At 37.7% G+C, this 20,736-nt stretch overlaps 1 protein-coding gene across 8 annotated transcripts in view; it reads right to left on the reverse strand.

Moving 5' to 3' along the window:
* Positions 1 to 20,736, reverse strand: part of LOC101708798 (uncharacterized) — a 74,114-nt gene that overhangs the window by 35,126 nt on the left and 18,252 nt on the right. For 2 of the 8 annotated variants that reach the window (XM_087186009.1, XM_087186010.1), the window contains 3 exons: positions 19,795 to 19,892; positions 17,558 to 17,608; positions 16,866 to 17,022 (listed from right to left, as the gene is read on the reverse strand). In XM_087186009.1, the coding sequence (XP_087042135.1) occupies positions 16,866 to 16,964 (99 nt within the window). In that variant the 5' untranslated portion in view covers positions 16,965 to 17,022; positions 17,558 to 17,608; positions 19,795 to 19,892. The other 6 variants (XM_087186011.1, XM_087186015.1, XM_087186014.1 and 3 more) reach the window with 6 other exon arrangements.

Here is a 20,736-nt window from a genome sequence, read left to right on the forward strand (position 1 = left end):
CACAAAGCCAGTGTAAACACATTTTAAAATTCAAAATATAAAATCAACACAGCAACATACGTTTCTAAATATTCCATTTATATTTTAACAGGTAAGTTCTATATATTTCTCATGTAAGAAAGTTGTCATAAGTCAGAAAAGTACTTCTCAAATTTTAATGTTACAACCAATAATGGGAGACCTTATTAAAATGCAGATTGTGATTCAACAGTGGTGTGCTTTAGGCTTCAGAATGTGTGCAAAGCTTAGAAGTAATCCTAAATTCCATGGTCCAAGGAGACACAATTTTAGACAGCTTTTAAAAGGTAGCACATCAAAGATTTCACATATGAATTTAAATGAATACATTTTACAGTATTTACACATTTTAATATAATAGCAAGTACAGCAATCCTTTCTGAACATATTAAATATACTAGGTATAATTCTATTGATTTTTATATCTTTTTTATTAGTACATGTTTGTAGTACATAATGTTTAGATTCCTTGTGAGAAATCGCTACATGTACATAATTCCCTTTTTTTCCATCCCCCCTTTCCTTTCCATCTCTCCTCCCTCCATTTCTTGATGTAACTTTTGATAGCAATATTTTTCTTCTTACATACTATGTTTTTCCAAATATCCACTAAATTTAATCAATTTTATTCAAGTTCATGTCACCTAAAATTTTACATAAAACAAAGGAAAAATTATTAATGCTAAAAGAATGTGCAGAAAACTTTTCGTAACTGAAGATATGCATGAAACATGTTGAGATAACTAAACAAAACTGATCAGCTACTACTTACATTTTATGGACATACATAAAACATAAACTACACAATGTAAACAGTAAAAATGTTTAAATCAATAAAAATAAGAAAATTGTTTAAAACCTGTACATCTATTGGGGGATGATATTCTATTTTATTTTTTAATGACGAGACAACCATATTTAAGGATAGAAACTAAAATAAGAACACAGGTTCTGAGTCTGGTGTTTCAGTAATTATTTTTCTTTCATTGATTATTCTGTTGAGCTATACCACAGGCTTTTAAGACCCTTTGAAATGTCTTACATGATTCTTGTTTCCTTTAGTGAAAGTAGAAGGAAATAATAATGTATGTCAGTGATTAGGTAGAATAAGAAGAAAATTTAAAGGACTAAGATCTGATGGTTTCAGAACCTCTGAAAATACTGCCAGAATAACCAGCAAATGAAAATACAAGCCTTCATTCTTCAAAGCAAACCACAATCAGAGAAATTTAAAAGAAAATAATTGTTTCTTTAAGTTTTTCAAGAAATCTTACCAAGATATTTAATGATAGAGAAAAGCAATTTCACCATAAAGAATATTGTAGACAGCACATTAACCAAGTAAGGCAAGTAACTCAGCTGTAAAGGGACAGAGTTTTATCACATGTCAATGCACAGAGACAGAAACATCAGCCCTGCTGTGATACCAATGGCCAAAATATATTCCTTTCTTTGCAGTTGTAATGGCAGCCAGGTTTCCTCTATTTATTTTACTAGCTAATGTTACCAGACCTAAGCCCTGGAACTCCATTTGAATTCATTTCTCCCAAATCACTGGAGAAAGGCATTATACTAACTCCATAGGCAAAACCAGATAAATAGGAATTTTCATTTAATGAAATATAGGACTGACATCTTTTTTCTGAAATCCATCTCTATGGAGACTCTTTGGAATCCCTTGCTTGTATTTTGTACTCTACTAATAAAACATATTTAATAGTAATAAAAACTGAGGCTTAAATAAGAGAACAAATCTTTTTAAGGCAACACATCAAGGAGGGTACTGCTCATGGGAACACCCAAAGTTAAACTCACATCATCCTGTCGCTGAAACATTCTCCTATCCCCAATGTATCTCACTGAATTGCACTGTGGGTTCTTGGATCCACTTGTGGGAAGGGGTTTTCCTTTTTCTTTGGGATAATTTTTCTCTTTTCACAAACCTGAGAGAATCCAGAGGACTGATTTCTGTATGTTTTCCTGCACACTAGTACCCTACTTGCTAACCTCTAGCAATATCCTTCCCATACCTCAGATTATCCTTGAGAAAGGTATGTTCAGAGGCTGGTATTCACTAGACACTCCAAGAGAAAAGGTCCCTGTGGGCTGTTCTGAAATGCAGGATTAGAAAGGCCAGTGTAGTGGTTAAGGACATACTATCTTGCATAGTTTTCAATAAGGAACCTTAACCAAAAGACTTCATAAATCATTTGTGCCTAGAGAAGATTAAAAGGAAGGGGTAAGGATGAAAATGTTTTAAAGCCAGAATGACAGATGCTTTCCTCCTTTGTGAAATACTAACAAAGAGAAAACAAGTCTTAAAGTGCCAGGCATTACTTGGGGAAAATGAATAGTGTGTTGGGTTCTAATTCAGCACAGGGCCAATTATTTGGTAATACTATGAACTGAAGATAAGTTGGCATTTGGGAATACAAGTAGGGAACTGAAACTTCAGGAATTCATTGTCAGCTGTAGAAGCCAGCCTGAGGGAAAGAGCCCTAAATCTGAGGTCTTTCTTCACATACATTTGAAAAACTCAGGTAAAACCAGGTGACTCCTGGTAGGAGGGGACTATAGTCCCTGGTGACCAAAGCTGCCTGCTCACATGAAGCTTGTGCACCTGGCTGGGTCCTCCCTTGATAACATCACAGGAACACCGCACAATGTGGAGAGACTTGGAGATGCCCCAAGAAAGCTTTGAGCCAGGATTGGAAACCCTAGGTTACTACCAGCCACCCCCATACACACTACAGAGAGGACACAGGGTAAACGTGCTGAAGGCTGAGCCTGAAGATGGTCCTTTGCCTCCTCCCTACTCCCTTTCTCCTCCATAGATTAGAAAGCCAAACAGACTGTGTCAGTTTGTAGACCTTGGATGGCACAGCCCCAGGAGACAGTTACACTATGGATCCTTCCCTGTTCCCTTCCTGCACATGTCCGGATCATGAAACAATCACACTATGCTCCACCTAGGCCACATAGGCCATGTAGCACTATTTGCCCTGCCTTCTCTTCCTGTTTGTCTTCCACTATAAGGAACGTGTGGGACTCCAAGCGGCCTTAGCTCCTGACAAGCTATTGTTCCACCTGGTCCCAACTTTCAAGAATAGTCTTTGTTTCTTCATTTTTTCCTCATTTCCCACTTCTCTCCCTGACTTCGAACTGTAGCTACACTGTGTGGGTCACGGCAGAAATGTACCTGATGTGGACTCAGATCTAAAAAGTCTGGAGTTGAATGTGGGAAGAGCCCACTCTCACCACAGCAAGTTCTGGCTGGTATGAAAAAAACAACCTTATTATTATCTCTGGACTTCTATCCAGCAGACTCACACTTTCCCAGCACTTAAGGTGCCTGGCATCTTTAAGCACTTGCACATCAGAGAGAAATTGGTCCCCAGGCAGAGGTACCTGGGCCACCCAGAGCAAAGAAGCCTCCACAGTACCGCACAACAGAGACAATGCCATCCAGGCTTGTGGAAGAACTTCCTCTCTGCCAAAGGCCTAGCTGGCCACTTCCACACCAGCCCTCCTAACTGGAGAGAACGCCAGGTTTCAGCCTTCATTCACTTGGTGACAGAAGATGGGATCAGATCTTGGGCTGAATGAAATCAAAATGACAGGGTTAGGGGGAATACACAGCTTTTCAGAGTTTCCAATTAAATAGGTACATTTTACATTTCTATTTTTAGGCTTTCTAGAGCAGGCACACTTGCCTTCTTACCCTTTCTTCAGTGGCCTCTTTCTGTATCTTCCTCCTGGACATGGAGTCACAAGTGTTCAGGGAACTAAGCTCACTGCCCAAGAAGCCAGCTGTGGTTTCAGAGGGACGGAAGCCCCTAGCCATACCAGGACTCATGAGAACAAAGCAAGCCAGGCAGCAGCAATTTGAAGGAGACAGGTGGTGGCTGCAAAGACAAGGCTTCCTATATCTTTTCTCTCAGTATAGTCTTTTTCCACCAAAAAAGAAAAAGACTACAATAGGGTTTTAAAAAAAAAAAGTAAACATAAAAAAACTGGAATTATAGGGCAGGAATATTTTTAAAATGGAAATGGAAAGAAAAGTAGATATTTAAACCATCTCTGTTAAGAAGCCTGCTTCGCCATAGCTCACAACAAAAACCCGCACCCAGATGAAACAGACTCAAGCCTGTGGCCCAGATGTGACCATGTCTATGAGCCCTGGAGGGAAGGAAGTACTCTGGTGATGGACAAGGAATCCTGAAGACTTCACTCTGGGAGCTCAACCTGCTCTCCTGCCTGTGAAGTATTTTTCAATATATATATTTTTTTAAATGACTCAAGTTCAAAGGCAGAGATTTAACTCTTACAATTAAGAAAAGTCCATGAAGTCCAAGGAAGAGGTAAAACACAACCTACAAAAATATTTGCAGTTCTTACAAAGCTTTAAATCATAGGAAAAAAGTCTAGAGATAATGAGATTAAGTTTAAAATTTAATACCATCACCTTTTACTTTTATGTGGCACTGCCTTATGTTTTGCTCATAATTTAAGAAACAATTGGGAGAAAACTTGTTTCAGCTTAATTTTCCCACTTAAATAATAGAAAAGTGTTCCTATTACTCAGCTGCAAAATTTATTATTTTCAAGGACTGAACTGTCTCAGACATTAGGGAATAACTTGTCATATTAACTCTTTTGGGGATATTTGGGATGAAAGAATAAACATGTTCACGACAAATCTTCTAAAATATTTGTTCTAAATTGAAGGCAATTCCTGTAACTGATAAAGAAAAGTTTAAACTTATTTGTGGTAAAATAAATAGGAGTCAAAATTCTGCATGCCTGACATCTATAATCGTGTGATGGTGAGCAACATAATTATCATCTGAAATACAATTTTTCATCATCCTAGTAAGTCACAAAGACCCTGGCACCACTTCTTCACTTCTAGGAAGATAAATTAGGATGGGAGAAGCATTATCATATCTCTAGGTACCAAGTATGGTGACAGACTAGGGTTTAGAGATCTCCATATCTGGAAATACAGAATTAAGTGAAATAATGAGAGTATATTGGGGGAAATGCAGACAGATTTTCTCAGTTATGACCAGCTGTCCCTACACCCCAGGCTCCTACCACAAGATCCCACCTATACATAACATTTATCACTATCACTCAGCCTATCACTCAGCTCAACTAATATATCCATTCTAACAGCTGGACCAAACTTTCCAATGGTATCCAGTCTTTGACAGCTCATGAACTAATATCACTCAAATCTTGCTCACTCTGACCGGTGAGTTCCCTCATACCATACAAGGTTTACTACTTTCAGGGAACAGAACCATCATCTAGCACTCCTCTTTCCTGTTAGATCTTCCTATCCCTGGAGATGAGCTCTGTGAAAACGTTCCTAAACTCAAATCAAGATTACTAAGAAGGCTATAATGTACAAGATCAGAAAGTTCATCTGCTGAAGAGACTGGATGAAACCATAAAAATACAACACCTTAGTCAGCACACATGTCACAATTAACTTTGTAAATTTGGTGACATTTACTAGCATTTTAAGTACATTTAAGTACACATGGAAAAACATGGCACGTAGTTTAAGGGGAAGACCATTTAGTGGCAGAACTGAAATGTGAACTCACCATACACCTCCTGTATTCACACTACCTCCATATCCCACCCCAGGTGTTGCCATCTTGGACTGGACCACACATTCTATGGAGCTTTTGGCATGTGTTCCTGTATACATGAAAGCATATATACTGCCTTCTAAGAACACCATCTTTTGACTGATCCATTACTCAAAGGAGAGCTGCAGTTGCTATTTCTCAATCCTGGATTCATATGAAGATCTCCTGCTAATGTCCTCCCTGACAGCCCAGTTCCATGGATTGCAGGTCAGTCATGCCATCCCACACCTGAGATCTATCAATCTTTCTGCTCCTACCGAGTGGTACATCATCCATCCTATTCCCCAACATCTCTCAAAGCCATGGTCTTCTCCTTGTATCACCTGCAGGGACATAGAATCTGTCACCAGAATCTGCAGGGCACCTCGGGGAGAGCTAGCTAGCACTGGGAATTTCTGGGAGTAGTGAGCATTAGCCCACTTGCACAGAAGGAACTACTAAAAGATTCTGTGCTGATAATATCCCTAAAAAGGAGACCAGACTTCCCATAAGACCCTGTGTTTCTCCACTAGGAATCAACAGAGGTTCTGCTTATTTTCCCAGCAGAGTCCTGTTGCTAAGAGATCACGTCCTGTTGAACAAAAATTATCTAGATCCACACGACAAGTGTGTAGAATTTTTGTTAAAGATTCAATCATATTTTAACAACCTGGACTATTATGATAATAGCAAAGAAATACAAATGGTGGCCAGCGAGTAACAGTAAGAAACTTGTTAAGTTTTCACATCAGTATTATAGTCCTAGAACTCCTACATTCCAAAGGATGAAAATAGCATGTCTGCATTTTACTTTAAATGTTTTAATGAATAGAAAAATAATACGGTCACTCTCTTACAATCCATCACTCACTGCACTAATTTTGGAGTCTTCAATGGATTACAGAAAAAAATGTATTTCTGTAAATAATGGAACAAAACTGCAGGGTAACAGGGTAGGTATACTTTAGAATCCTTGTTCAAATTTATACTACCAATGCCTAAATGTTTTGTCTAGGAAATCTCAAGTATACTTCAACCATCAACTCATTATTTGTGTGTGTGCACATGTATTTGTGATGATTCTGATCTTTCCCTTCCTTGCCTTTGTTTCTTCCCAAAGGAGACAAGGGATTCTTCATGAGGTATTTCTCACAGCTTCCCTGACACTGGTTTTCTTTAAGCAGGAACTGTCTATTATGGTTGACCTAGGCCTGAGTAGCAGAAAAACACTGTGGGACAGTGGAGTGAAGTGGGGGGGGGGGGTGGTATGTGTGTGTGCACTCACTCTTACCAGGACCTATCCCTTACTGTCTGTTTCCTAATGCACGCAATATAATGTCTGCATTCCAGTAGTTGTATTAATGGAATCAGTACCTAGTGCTCCCCCTTCTAGGATATACATTGCAATTCTCTCTTTCTGGGACTCTGTTTCTACCTATAAAAAGACAATAATACTTTTCCTCCTTCTGTGAAGTCCTCAGAGCCAAAAACAGAAGACTCCAAGATTTACTAGGTATTTTCAGCATAACAAATGAAATCTATTTTCACATTCATCTAGAAAGTTGTTGCTAAGTATTTTGCTTTTGATACTATCATGACTAGAATTGTTGCCTTAACTTCACTTTTGTTTCTTCCACTATCATATTTCATTTGCAATATAGAAATCTCTACTAATTCACACAACATATACATTATTGTTCCTATTTAGCCAATGAAAAAACTGAAGACCATAGTGAGTTTTTATATGTTAATTAACTCAGCAAGTGAATAATAGCATAATTTTCCTATATTATTTGTTAATAAATACATTAGGGATATAAAATTAATATATTTGTTGTAATTTCTGATCTATTTGGGTCTCCTGCCTAATGAAGGTTAAATAATGTGCTCAATAATAGACCCAGTAAGTACTTGAACCACTAAGGTAGGAGCTGCATTAACTTCACTTCCAGAATGTTCATTTCTTGTATACAGAAATACAACTGATTTTTGTATAGTGACCTTGTATCTTGCTGTGGTATTAAGTTCCATTATTAGTTTCAATAATCAGTGGTTAATTCTTCACAATTTCTCATTATTATTCTTTTCCAATCTAGATGTATTTTACTTACCTATGTTGCCAAATGACCTGGCTAGCACTTCCACAACAATGCTGAATGCTGTATTATATTGATTCTGTCTTTTCTGGTTGCTGAGTCAAAATACTTGACACCCAAAGTTAAAGGAGGAAATCTTTATTTTGGCTCACAGTTTATAGAGGTTTCAGTTCATAGTTGGCTGGCTCCAAGGCAGGGTAGCATGGCACAGGGGAAACACAGGGGAGAAATAGTTCATGGCAGGCAGAAGGCAACAAAGCAGTGAAATAGCAAATAAGCAACAAGTGAAAGCAGTGACAACAGCTCTCTTTCTGTCCCTTATATTTTATCCAGGCTACATGCTCTTAGGACAGGTAGCACTCACATTCTTAATCCTAGCATCACGGTATGAATCAATCCTAGCATCACATCCTTAATCACAACATCACACACTCTAGATTCAGCCACCTCCGAAAAGTTTTACCTATGACTTCACAAGGCTTTGGGGGAACATCTAAACACAAGCATAGCAGATTCTAATCTTAGAAAATAGACATTTCATGATTAAATATATTAACTGACAGGTTTGAGTCAGGTTAAACAGTTTGTGTGCTACTAGAAATTTGTCTATTTTACTTAAAATTATGTAATGCATTGAAACATCATTTTTTATATTATTATACTTTACACATTCTTGTTTCTGTAAGGTTGGTAGCAATACTTCTTCATTAATCTTTGGTTTTAGTTATTTGAGTCTATTTCTTTCCTGATCTAACTGAAAGTTTTTTTAACTTTTCATCTATTATAAACTATTTTGTTCACTTCTATTATCTCCAATTTTACTCTTTGATTTCTGCTGTAACTGTTATTTCCATCCTTCTGATTATTTTAGATTCTCTTTGGTATTCTTTCCTGTGTTTTAACATGGAACTTAATGATACTGAATTAGGATCATGCTTTTTTATTAATACAGAAACTTACAAATATAAATTTCCTTCCAACCACTGCTGTAGAAGCCTTTCAAAAGTTTGGCATATATTTTTTTCAAAATGTATATTTTTAATGTCCCTATTGATTTCTTCTATGGCTATTTTGAAGTACTGGAAGCTATTATTTAATTCCATCTATTTGAATTTCCCAAGTCTCTTTGTATTTTTAATTCCCAGATTTATTCCTTTGTGACAGGAGAAAATGCAGGGGATAATATTTATCCTTTTGCATTTACTGTTTAAGCCTTGCTACAAAGCCTTGTTTGAGAATGTTTATTCTGCTGTTGTTGGGTGAAGGCTGTGTATACTCTAGCAGGACTGCAAAGTTGTTTCTGTATCCCACTCCATGCTTTTCTAACGCCTAGCTGTCCTATCCATTATTGAAAAGTAGGTTTTAAAAGTCTGTAACCAGTACTCTTTTTCAGTCTTTTTTTGTCTTCTTGAAACAGGGTCTTACTATGTGGTCTTGGTGAGCCTTGAGTCCATAATCTTCCTATCTCTGCCTCTTAAAAGTCGTGATTATAGGAATGGAGCACAACACCTCACTTAACTATTATGCTTGCAAGTTTTATTTCTACTTCTACCTCTTTCAGTTTTTGTTTCATGTTTTAGTTACATTTTGATGGGTGGGTAATGACACTGGTGCTTTCTTGCTTACTGTTTATAATTTTGCATTATAAGATGCCCCTTATTATCATTAATAACTATTTCTTACAAATCTGTCTTGTCCACCATTATTATGGCTGTTTATAGCTTTCCTGTGATTTCTCTTTGCAAGACAATTCTATTTTTGTCCTTTTACATTTAAAACGTCTGTGTATTTAAATCTAAAAGGTGACACCTTTAGATAAAGAATAGAATCTTGCTTGTCAATCTCACAATCTTTACCTGTTGCTAGAATAATTTAATAACTTCACATTTAATGTTATTATTGATGTAACTGGATTCCTGCTGGGTGACTTACAGAATTTGTGTACACAGATTAGCAGCCAAAGCCTATGTGATAAACACAGATATTTGTCCTTAACAGAGCCACCTCCAGAGTTGTAAAGCAATCCTAATCTCTACTTCATCACTATCTCTTCCTGTCCTGTCACCAATCTGTTCACTGTCTGCTCTCTGGTGATGACTGGCACTCCATCCAACCATCACTCCAAGGGCCACATAAAGAAGGGGAGGAAGGGCTGATGTGGAGATGTAGCAGGTGAAGAGCCTAAGAGTGAAGTAGAAGAGCCAGTGGCCAGATAGTGAATAGCCTCTGGGAGGGTTTCTGATGCAGTCTATCATTCTTGAGCCCCAGAACTTCATGCAAGCCACATGTCAGAGATCAAGGAAGCAGGAAGAGAGGGTTCTGTTTTCAAGGGGAGAGGTACTGGGAAAGGTGCTGTGATAGTAAGGGAAGGAAGAGACCTGGAATGGAGACAACAGAAAGCTCTACTGACAGTATGGCAACCACACTGGCTAGACACCTGCACTGGCCCTAGTTTACTACTCAACTCTCAGGAACCTGAGTTTCCTTTCATCCATTCACCTCATTGTCATCTTTCATCATGGAAACTCCAACCCCACCTGTTCTCTTTGAACAATGTTTATTTATTCCAGGACTGGCACTATGGAGCAGTGGGGAACTGCAGTATAGGATACACAGGAGAACATAAGAAACACACATAAATGCAAGAAGATATGAAGCTCAAGTCCAGTACTTTTTCTCCTAGCAGGGAGGTGTGTATGATATGTAAATTACCAACAAGACACAATTTGCAGAAGATATGTCATAGGTAATATGAGTAAAAGTAACCTGGCTTTAAAAGCACTTTGGAATTAAATGTATGTAAGAAATACATTTTATATTACATCCCAGTACACATCTTTATACTCTCGAGAGCTGGAAACAAATTTTAAACAAAATTTGGCTCTATGGAGTGTGACTATCTCTGATGCTCTATTTTACATTATACTCTATTTCAGTTATAAATAAATACCTCAAGATCCTCAGAGTTAATGCTGCCTGTAACTTTAAAAATACTGAATCATCAGCGACTGTGTCTTCTGCCTCCACCTTCCTCAGAACTTGATGGTGAATACACTAAGCCAAGCCAACTCATCCTCTGGAATATGTGGGAATGGTCAGTGTGGCATTCTCCTCTAAGACACCTTCCCATTTGAGCACTTCATCTTTTGTTTTCCAAAATCATTGAATCCTGTGGTGGTTTAAGCTTCCTGGCCTGGAGTGACTTGTATTTTGCAACAAATTTGCATTTAATCCATATGAGAATTTCATTGAGGCCAATCTTATTTCAGAGGTCACAGGATTTAGTTCTCTGTTACACCTTTATTTTTAAAATTAAAATTATATTAATATTACCACTGAGGGTATTTCCTCTAAACATTTATTAGATCTCTTATTTACTTATATATTTCTTTAGCACTGGAGACTGAACCCAGGACCTTGTGCTGAACTACATCCCCAGACCTTTTTTTTTTTATATACAATATCTCACTGAGTTGCCCAAGCTGGTCTCACACTTGTTATCCTCCTGCATTAACCTCTTAACGTTCAAAGTAGCTGGGATTATGTGACACCATACCTGACTTTACTTCTCACACAATATTTGTTCAGCAAAATGTGACCTTTATAACTAAGGCAAAATCTATAGGGCAAGAACTTAGATAAACATCTGTTACCAAATCTGAAAGATCTTTTGATTAGCAATCATTAATTTTAAGCAGTATATTAAATTCAAAATAAGTACTAACGTTTTATGAAATAATGAAAAAAGAATATGTACATATATCTCCTGATATGGTAGGCAATGCATACATGCAATTTTTATTATTCTGTACTACTCTCAAGTTTTCAATGAATGTTGTTTGGTCAAATGGACAACTGTTAAGGAGAAGAAAAAAAAACTAAGCTGAGCACTGTGGGAACCTCAGCCAGGAGGATCACAACCTTGAGCCCAGTCTGAATAACTCACTGATTTAGTGAGACCATGTGCCAAAAGGAAAAATAAGAAAAAGTCTGTGGATGTAGCTCTATATAAAGACACTAGGTTCAATCTTCAGCACCACAGATTATACTGGTAATAATAATAATACAATTTTTGTTCCTATGTTATACCGTACAAAATATCCACAGACTTAAAGGCAAAAAAGTAAATTTGAGGAAAAAAAATTTAATGACTTTGGTATTACAAAAGTTTTCTTATAAGTTGAGTTTTTAAGTATGAACTCAAAACATAGAGGATTTACAACGTAGGCTTACAATGTCTTCCTGAAGAGTCAGGTATGACAGAGTACACAAAGGCTGTCTGCACCCTGGAAAGCCAGAGGTCCCGGTCCAAAGTCAAAGGCCTGGGGCTCACTGCAGAGTCTCATGCCAGTCCGTAATCCTGAGGCCAAAGGGTCTGGCTTGGAAGTCTAAAGAGTTAGCACTAGAAACCAGGAGTCAGATGTCCAAAGGCAATAGAGAAGACTGGAGCTTCTCTGAAGAAACAGAATCAAGACTTCCTTCTTCTTCCCTCTTTATTCCTTCAAGGCTACAAGCCTATTGGTTGGGGCACCTATAACCAGGATGGGTCTTTCCTCTTCAGTAAGTCACTCATCCAAACACACCCAGTACTGTGTTAAACCAATCTGCTAGACATTTCTATTCATGTTAATACCATAACTATCTATTACAAACTGTAATGAAAAAGTACAAGGAATCCACATAAAATTTCACTAGAATTGCAAATTTCTGTTTATCAAATAATATTATTAATAGCCTGCAAAGGTACAAAGGTAGGAGATGAAATGGGAAAAGATGTTTGCAGCACACATTTCTAGTAAAGGGCTTGTGATGCAAAATATATTAGGCATTATTTATTTCTAAAGAACAACCAGATAGCACAACACAATAAAAGAATAGCCAAGAGATTTCAAAAAGAACTTCAAAAATGAGACATACAAATGACACATATATGAATATGTGTACAAATTAGTATTAATAAGAGAAGTTAAAATTAAAACCGGCACTTCAAAAATGAAACATACAAATGACAAATAAATATATGAACATATGTACAAATTAGTACTAATAAGAGAAGTTAAAATTAAAACCAGCAGATTCTGTTGCATTCTCACCAGAAAGATAAAAATAACAATTTTTTTTTTAAATTAAAACAACAATCAAAAAGATATTAAGTGATTGGAGGTATGATTGGTGCTGGTGTAAACTGGCAGATACAGTTTGGAAAATGGTTTGGCAGAATATATCCAAGCATATCCTGCGAACTCTTAATTCTACCACTATGCAGAACAGAAATGCACCAAGATATTCTACAAGAATTCTCTAAGAGTAACAGCTGAATTAGAAAAATAATAGTTATCACTAAGGAGGATAGAGGGGACACTGATAGCAAGAGAGCATGAAAATGTTCTTTTGGGCTTTGATAATGTTGCATTTCTTAACCTAGGTAGCAACTGTAGGGTATGTTCCCTTTGTGATATTTTGTGGAGCTATGTAATTGTTATTTTTACCCTGTTTTTCTTTTGATCAATAAAATCAAATTTATTAAAGTGTCATGGAAAGGCACTAGAAAAAACTTTGGTTAGTGGATATGTTAACTGTTTCCTGCGGTGCTCATTTCATGGATGCATATATGGGTGAAAAGATAAAATATGTTTCTTTAACTAAATGCATATTAGTGTTTGTCAATTATACCTCAAACCTGTAAAAATGAATAAAATCATGTAAAGCTGAGGTTAAAAAAGAAGCACACTGCCTTAAGTAGAAATTTAAAAAACTAAGCATTCATTAGTTAACCAATAGTCTTGATAGGTTAGAAAAGCCAAATTTTATAAAAATGAGTATAGAAAAGAAAACCCCAAGATCAAAATTAAAAAACACTGACCATGAACATACCACAGGGAGCATCAGCAATGTCAAATATTGGTCCTTCTACAACAGTAATGAAATGAAACATCAGTAAGGAAAGTCATATGGTAATTATATACTATACAAGGGCAATGGATAAGCATGGTCATGGCTCACTTCACAAGGAGATGCCCTTAAGAAATACATAGTCTGGTGATTCTATAAAGGAGCCATCATCACAGCAGGTGCTTACACCCTGCTAGAGTGCACGGCCCACTATACACCGAGATGACATGAGATGACATAAGATGACACACTGTAACCACTCTTGCATAGGAAGTCCACAGGAAGCACAGTTTCATAGTGCAGAGCATGGCTGTGTCATAATGCTATCATAATTGGTATAGACCTGGCAATGACACAAGTAAAGAAATCTGCATAACTAAAGACAAAATCCTTAAAAATACAGCTGCCAGTTACACACTGTGAATGTAATATATTGGGCTGCAGATAAGTAGGAAAATGATAACTTTTCCAAATGAAAGCTGATGAGATGATGGGGTATCTCTGTGGCAACAAAAGAAAAAAAAGAAAAATGCAATTGTAGCCTTTGCTCTTCATATATAATAATTTTCTGAGGTAGAAGATAAACAAATATAAAAACAACCTATAAAACATTCAAAAGCTGCAATAGGACAAGAAATATTTTTCAAACACAAAACAATATTTAAAAAGTAAATATTCATAAATTGTATTACATGAAAAAAAAGGCCATTAAATGAAGTTATTAAGGAGTACAAATAGAAATGGGGCAGTAGGAGACATCATTTCCTTTCATATATGATCAAATATTTTTAATAAAACAAGTAAAGACACACACCCTGTCACAAAACAAAGGAAGCAAAAGGCTTGAAAAGTCTCTTTGTGTAGGAAATATCTAAGTTTTCAACAGTCATAAAAATCTTATCATCTTTAGAAATTAAGAGAAATGTATTATAAAGTCACATCTAATAGACAAAACCAAAGAGCACTGATGAACATATGGAACAAATGAACTCTAGGGAAGATACAGTTGTTATTCTCTTTCCGGGGAAAACCTTGGCTACTGAAGATAAACAATATTTACCTACACCAGTGTCAAGGGATATGTAAAATATCCCTAGATAAGGAAATGCCTGCAGCATTTCTTAACCGAAACCCCCCACTTGAATTGGGCCAGATGTCCAAACTAAAATAACAATTACCATGCCTTGCTAGCAAAAGTAGCATAGACCTGAAGCTTTCTGTAAATCACATTGATAGAAAAACAAAAGTTTTAAGTAGCTTAGTAGATTGAATATGAAGGTATTCCTTTAAGATTTGCTTTTCTCTTTGCTCTTAATGTTTAAGGTGTTAGCCAGTAATCTAATTATAGATAACATTTTGACCTAAGAAAGTTGCAAATGCCTAAGTGAATTTACAGTATATATGTGCCTATCCTGTGTCTGTGACTTGTAGGTAGGAACCGGAATTGTATTTACACATCAAAGACCACAAGGAAGGAGACAATGACCAACAAAAAGTATAAAGAGAAGAGACTAACAAAAGAGGAGGGGGACTCTGACCAGACCAGTTTCTGGCAGTCCCACAGGCTTGCAAGTAAACCTTATTTGTTTTACCTGAGTTCTGTGTCTTCGAACATTTCTTTCCGAGATTTCCATAACACCAGCACAGATAAAGAAATTTCTACAAATGTGTACCATGATAACATATAAAGGTACAGTAGCATTAATTTCAACTGTTAAAGTTTAAGAAGTAGGGGAAGAGGAGATGCATTAAGAAATAAATAAATAATAGGGTGTGTGTTACCTTCTAGAGGCCAGCAACATTCCAACTCTTATATGTCTAGTTTAACAGAGCAATTAAAAAAAACCTAAATTTTACATGAATGTCACATTCATGTAAAGACTCAAATACACATATAATATTTGTAGATAATGAAACTCATTATTACAAAGGTGATTATTTTTTCAAATTACTCTACATTAGCCCATTAAAATTTGAACATGCTTTATTTTTATGGAAAAAGCAAAGAAAAATTTAAAAATTCATCTGGGAGAGTAAATATATGTTTATATCTACTTCTGTATCTTATATACATACATACATAGATAAAATTAGCCAAGAAACTTCTGAATTATGAAATCAATAGGAGTAATGATCATTACTTGTACACTAGTGCATATCATAAAACTGTATTATTGCAATAATAACAAATTATCACAAAACAAAATCCACAGAAGAATCCATATGGATGTAAGACTTGTTTGTTTTGGTAAGAGTAGCAGAGAGGCTTACACAAACCCAACCATATCAGGAATGATATCAAATGTAAACTGACCAAACGACAGGTGGTGGGGCTGGGCACATAGCTCAATCTCAGAGTGGACACCCAACATGTATGAGGTGGTAGGTTCAATCTCCCACAGCAAAAATTGCAGATGTTTACAGGAGATGGGGGGGGGGGGGCAGAGTCACTGTGTCCTTGAAAAAACATCTACTCTTGTTTCAGGTTCCTCTGAAAGGCAGGCATAAGAGAAATGACAGACTTCAATGTACTGGGTGCTATGGTTTATGTCTCAATGTCACCCAAAGCCTCATACACTCATAGGGGTAGATCATGGGGATGTGATACTCAGCAGTGGACTAGTCCATTAATGAGTTTATAGCTAAATGTGATGTTGGGAGGTGGAGCCAAGTTGGAGAAGGTAGTCGCGAGGGTCATGGCTGGAAGGGTCTATCTCTCTCTCCTCCCTTGATCTCTCTCTGCTTCCTGCTGTGGTATCATGAGCTGTTTCTCCTCAGCCATGTTGCCCTGCCTTGGAGCCAGCTGACTATGGTCTGAAGCCTCTACAAACTGTGAGCTAAAATAAACCTCTCCTTCTTTAAGTTGTGGGTGTCAGGTATTCTGTCTCAGCAACACAAAAGTAAATGAGACACTGGGCAACTAAGAAAACTAGCACACCAAAGCAGGAGGAAAGCCAAGGCACACTTGGGCATGAATCCTGCCTCAGACAAAGCACTATATAGAAATTGGGAAAGAATCTCCAACACTAAGCATCAACCTGACCATATATAATAGCACCCTAACTCTAAAGTGCCCTTATAGTCTGGATTGTAATCAACCCACCCTGGGAGAGAAGGGGAGTAGTTTCTTTAAAACACACACAAAAACACCACAAGTTTCTTTAGAACATAAAAAAAAGTGATGGTTTTCTATGGTCATGCAAGTACTTTCACATACTTCACTCCTAGGGATCAAGGAAAAGACATGGCAGCTGTGGATGCTGGTGTCAAGCAGCTGACCCCAGGACCATGGAAAAATGGACGGCTGAGAGTACATCACTCTGTAAAGCCTTGGGAGAATTCAACCCAAACACATTTTCGTCAAGTGTCTGAACCTAGCAAAGACAAAAAGAGGAAATGCATAACAATTTCTTTTACATTTTTTTCTCATGTGAAGTATTCACAAGCAGAAATCAAATTCTTTTTTAAAAATGTCATTTAGAACTTAGAGAAAAACAAATGACAAAGTACTATGTCTGTTTGAAATGTATCATGGGAACAAATAGTTGATATTGTTGTGAAGGGCAGATGCTTTTAGGAATACAGGCAGGAGGTGAAAGCTTAGACATTTAGTTCCAAAAACGGGGGGCTGTTTGGAGAACAGAGTTCTGAATCAGAGATCCTGCTAGCCACACATTTAGAAAGATCAGTATCAGGTGGAGACAGTGGTACACACCTAGAATCCCAGCATTCTGAAGTTGAACCAGGAAGGACACAAGTTCTAGTCTCACTTGGGGGGAGCATAGTGAGACTCAATCTCAAAAAAAAAAAAAAAAAAGGCTGGAGATGTAGTTCAATGTGAAGGCCCTGAGTTCAATCCCAAGAGAAGCAGCCTCTCTTCCGTCTTGCTACACTGGGCCCCCTACTCACCATTTCTTGGCTTCTGGAGGTCTGTTGCCCTTCCTAGGAACCTCTCAGCACCTGCAGGTCACAGAGCAACAAGGGCAGCATTAGAGCCACTGAGTTTTTGAGCAGAGGAGAGGGTACCTGGTTACTGGCCCCAGACTGGCAGGCTCCAAAGATAAAGCCTGTGTTTTGGGGAAAGGCTGCTGCTCTGTCCTTTCTGGCTCTCTGCCTGACAGGGAAGTTTCTTGGCCCAGGCCCAGAATGGATGGGCATTCAGACTTTGAATGCCCATCAGTACCCGAGGGATAGGATGTGGCATCCAGGTAAGGTCAGAAGGGCAGGTCACTGCTGCAGCATTTTCTTTGGGGTCATAGGGAAGGAACACAGAGCCTTGGGCTGCAGCTATTTTAAGGCAGGGCTTCTACCTTTTGGTGGGACCTGGCCCATTATGGGGCTACTTCTGTTTAAAGTATCAATATATCATTTCTAAACATGTACAGATTATTGACAAATGGAACCACTACAATGACAATTATTTTTAAATTTCACTTAACTTTTCTGGTCTATGGTCTTGGAAGGCGGCAGCTTGAGCTATGAAACATGAAGTGATCCTGTGAGGCAGTAGTGTCCACTCCAATTCAGTGTGAGGCACAGTGTCATTTTATATTTTCTCATATTCACTAGTGACTCAGTCTCAGAGCCATGGTGCTTCTGTGTCCTACAGTACTTGCCAACCCCTCCTCAGCCTGTTGGTGTAGCCCCCCTTGTTCAGGAGCATATTCTGTCACACAACTCCTCCTCTTTAGTGCCCAAAGAGAGCAAGCCCGCCAGACTGGGCCATGGAGGAACAGGCAGGATCCTTGCAAACAGAACTAGTGTTCTTCACTTCAGAACTAGGAAGTTCACAACTCGGCCTCAGGGGAGCCCTCTGAGGTCCTCATACCCTAGGCCCATGCATCTTCTGACTGGGCCCCAAAGAGGCAAGGTACAGTCCAGACTTCCAGGTGGTAGCTGGCAGTTCCCTGAAGGACCAGGGCATAGAAAACATGTTTCCAATCCTGTGTTCTTATCTGGGGCCAGGACTAGAGCAAGGAATTCCTGCTGGGGGAGCAAAATGTAAAATACTACCAAAAAACTTATCAAATGAAAATTATATTTAAGAAAAATTAATCTAGGTGTGGTGGCATAGGCTTCAATCCCAAATATTCAAGAAGGTGAAGCAGGAGGACTGCAAGGTTGAATCTATCCTGGGGATAAGAATGACACTGTCTCAAAATAAAAAGTGAAGAAAAGGGGTAGGGTGCAGCTCAGTAGTACAGCATTTGCTTAGCATTGGTGAGGTCCAGAGTTCATGCCCCGGTACCATGAAAAAAAATTTTTTTAAACAGGTAAAACTGATTGTAATAACAAGGTATGGCAAAGATGTTATCATAATTGTGTGTATTCAACATAAACTAATGAACTATATCTTTTGATACTATATCTTCAAAATGCACTGTATTGTGAGACTCCAGCACATCTCAGTTCAGAGCAGCCACATTCTAGCTTCATGATTTATGAATGCTTTGGTGCCAGAAAGGTGAAGGGCCTTAACTATTCCCAACCCATGCCAAAAGTGAGGGAGCCAGGGAATGCCCCATTTTTATCTCTATTTCTCCTCAGGCCCAAAGCTGGAGAGAGACACTGCCAGAGAGAGTGCAAGGAGCTCCAACCAGAGAGTGGGCAAAGATAATCCACTGCTTTCCATCTACTCCTGGACACAGGACCACTTGCTTCCAGAGACAAAGGAACAGAGGAACAAAGGAAAAGAGGAACACAGGAGGAGAGAATCACATCACTTCAGATCTGCCCACAGCCTTAACCTGCACAGTTTCAACAGACTAAAGGCAAATTTCTTATTTTATAATTTGTCCTTGGACCTAATGATCGGGCTGTGGATGTCTGTCTCATCCTGTGGTGTGGGGTTCTGTATACTTTGAGCATCTATCATATGCATAATCATCTATATGCTATTTCTGTATAAACTGACACCACCTACCAAGAGATACAACTTTATAGAAAAAAGAAATGATTACCTATAGTGCAACCATTGGTTTCCAGGTAACCATATAATGTCATTGAATCCTGGCATCCTGACTATTGTGCATGTACCAATTACTTATTATTAAGTAACAAGCCACTCCAAAACTTACTGACTCATGATTGTGCTTATCAATAATTTAAGTGGTCTCAGCTGGGGTCCTCCTGGTGCATGTGCTTACCTGGTGGTTGAAAAGTGGCAGCTTCAAAGAATTAGGTGGATGTAAAGGAGGGCACCTGATTCTCTTCCCTGTGATATATTTATGGAGACTGCACAGCTCTGAAAAGAAAAGCAGAAACATTCAAGACCTTTCCAGCCTATGTATCACACTACTACTATGCTTTCATAGTCACAGCTTTATATGAGATGAGCCATAGCTATTTACTTAATATTTTAGATCAATATGGATACATGGATATTTATTGAGTTTTATACAATTTATAGACATTGTGGCATTCTGTCTCACTGTGTCTTTCATTTACCTCCTTTTATCCTACCTCATCCATTGTTTTAAAGCACATTCTTATTTTCTAACTATTAAGTTCCTCTAAGTTCATCTTATATTTTCCATCCCTGGCCTTAAAATTACCAATTTTTCTCATTAAGGTCTGGTTCCTTTTTTTTTTAAGACAATACCACCTATCTCAACAATTATATTAAATATGCACAGATTCATATTTCTGTTTCCAACTAATCTGGCACAACAGTGCTCACTCCAGCATTCTTTGCTTATTTACAATTTCTTAACTACAGGCTGTAATTGGATAGTAATTATCTACAACGCATTTACTAAATGTAGATTACGTTCAGAATGGCAAACACATGTTCTTGTGAGAATTAATTTACCAATTACAGAACAGTAGTTGTATACAGTTGATACTTAAAGTATTCCATCAAATGGCTATTTCCAAAGTTCCTTAGGTGAGGATATTTCATCATCAACCTCTTCCATATGGTTATGTAATATATTTCTAATGGCTAGGTTCATAGGTTTTCACCTTCAATCTACTAGAATTCTTCCAACATCCTACTCTATTTTTAAAATTTGAACACATTAAATTTCACTTTGTGTTATACAGTTCAATGGGCTTTGACAATTATACAATGTATTGGCCTCCATGCT

The sequence above is a fragment of the Heterocephalus glaber genome, unplaced genomic scaffold (assembly GCF_053883595.1).
Source record: "Heterocephalus glaber isolate CG9 unplaced genomic scaffold, H.glaber_assembly_v1.0 deba00001504, whole genome shotgun sequence".
NCBI classification, from domain to species: Eukaryota; Metazoa; Chordata; class Mammalia; order Rodentia; family Bathyergidae; genus Heterocephalus; species Heterocephalus glaber.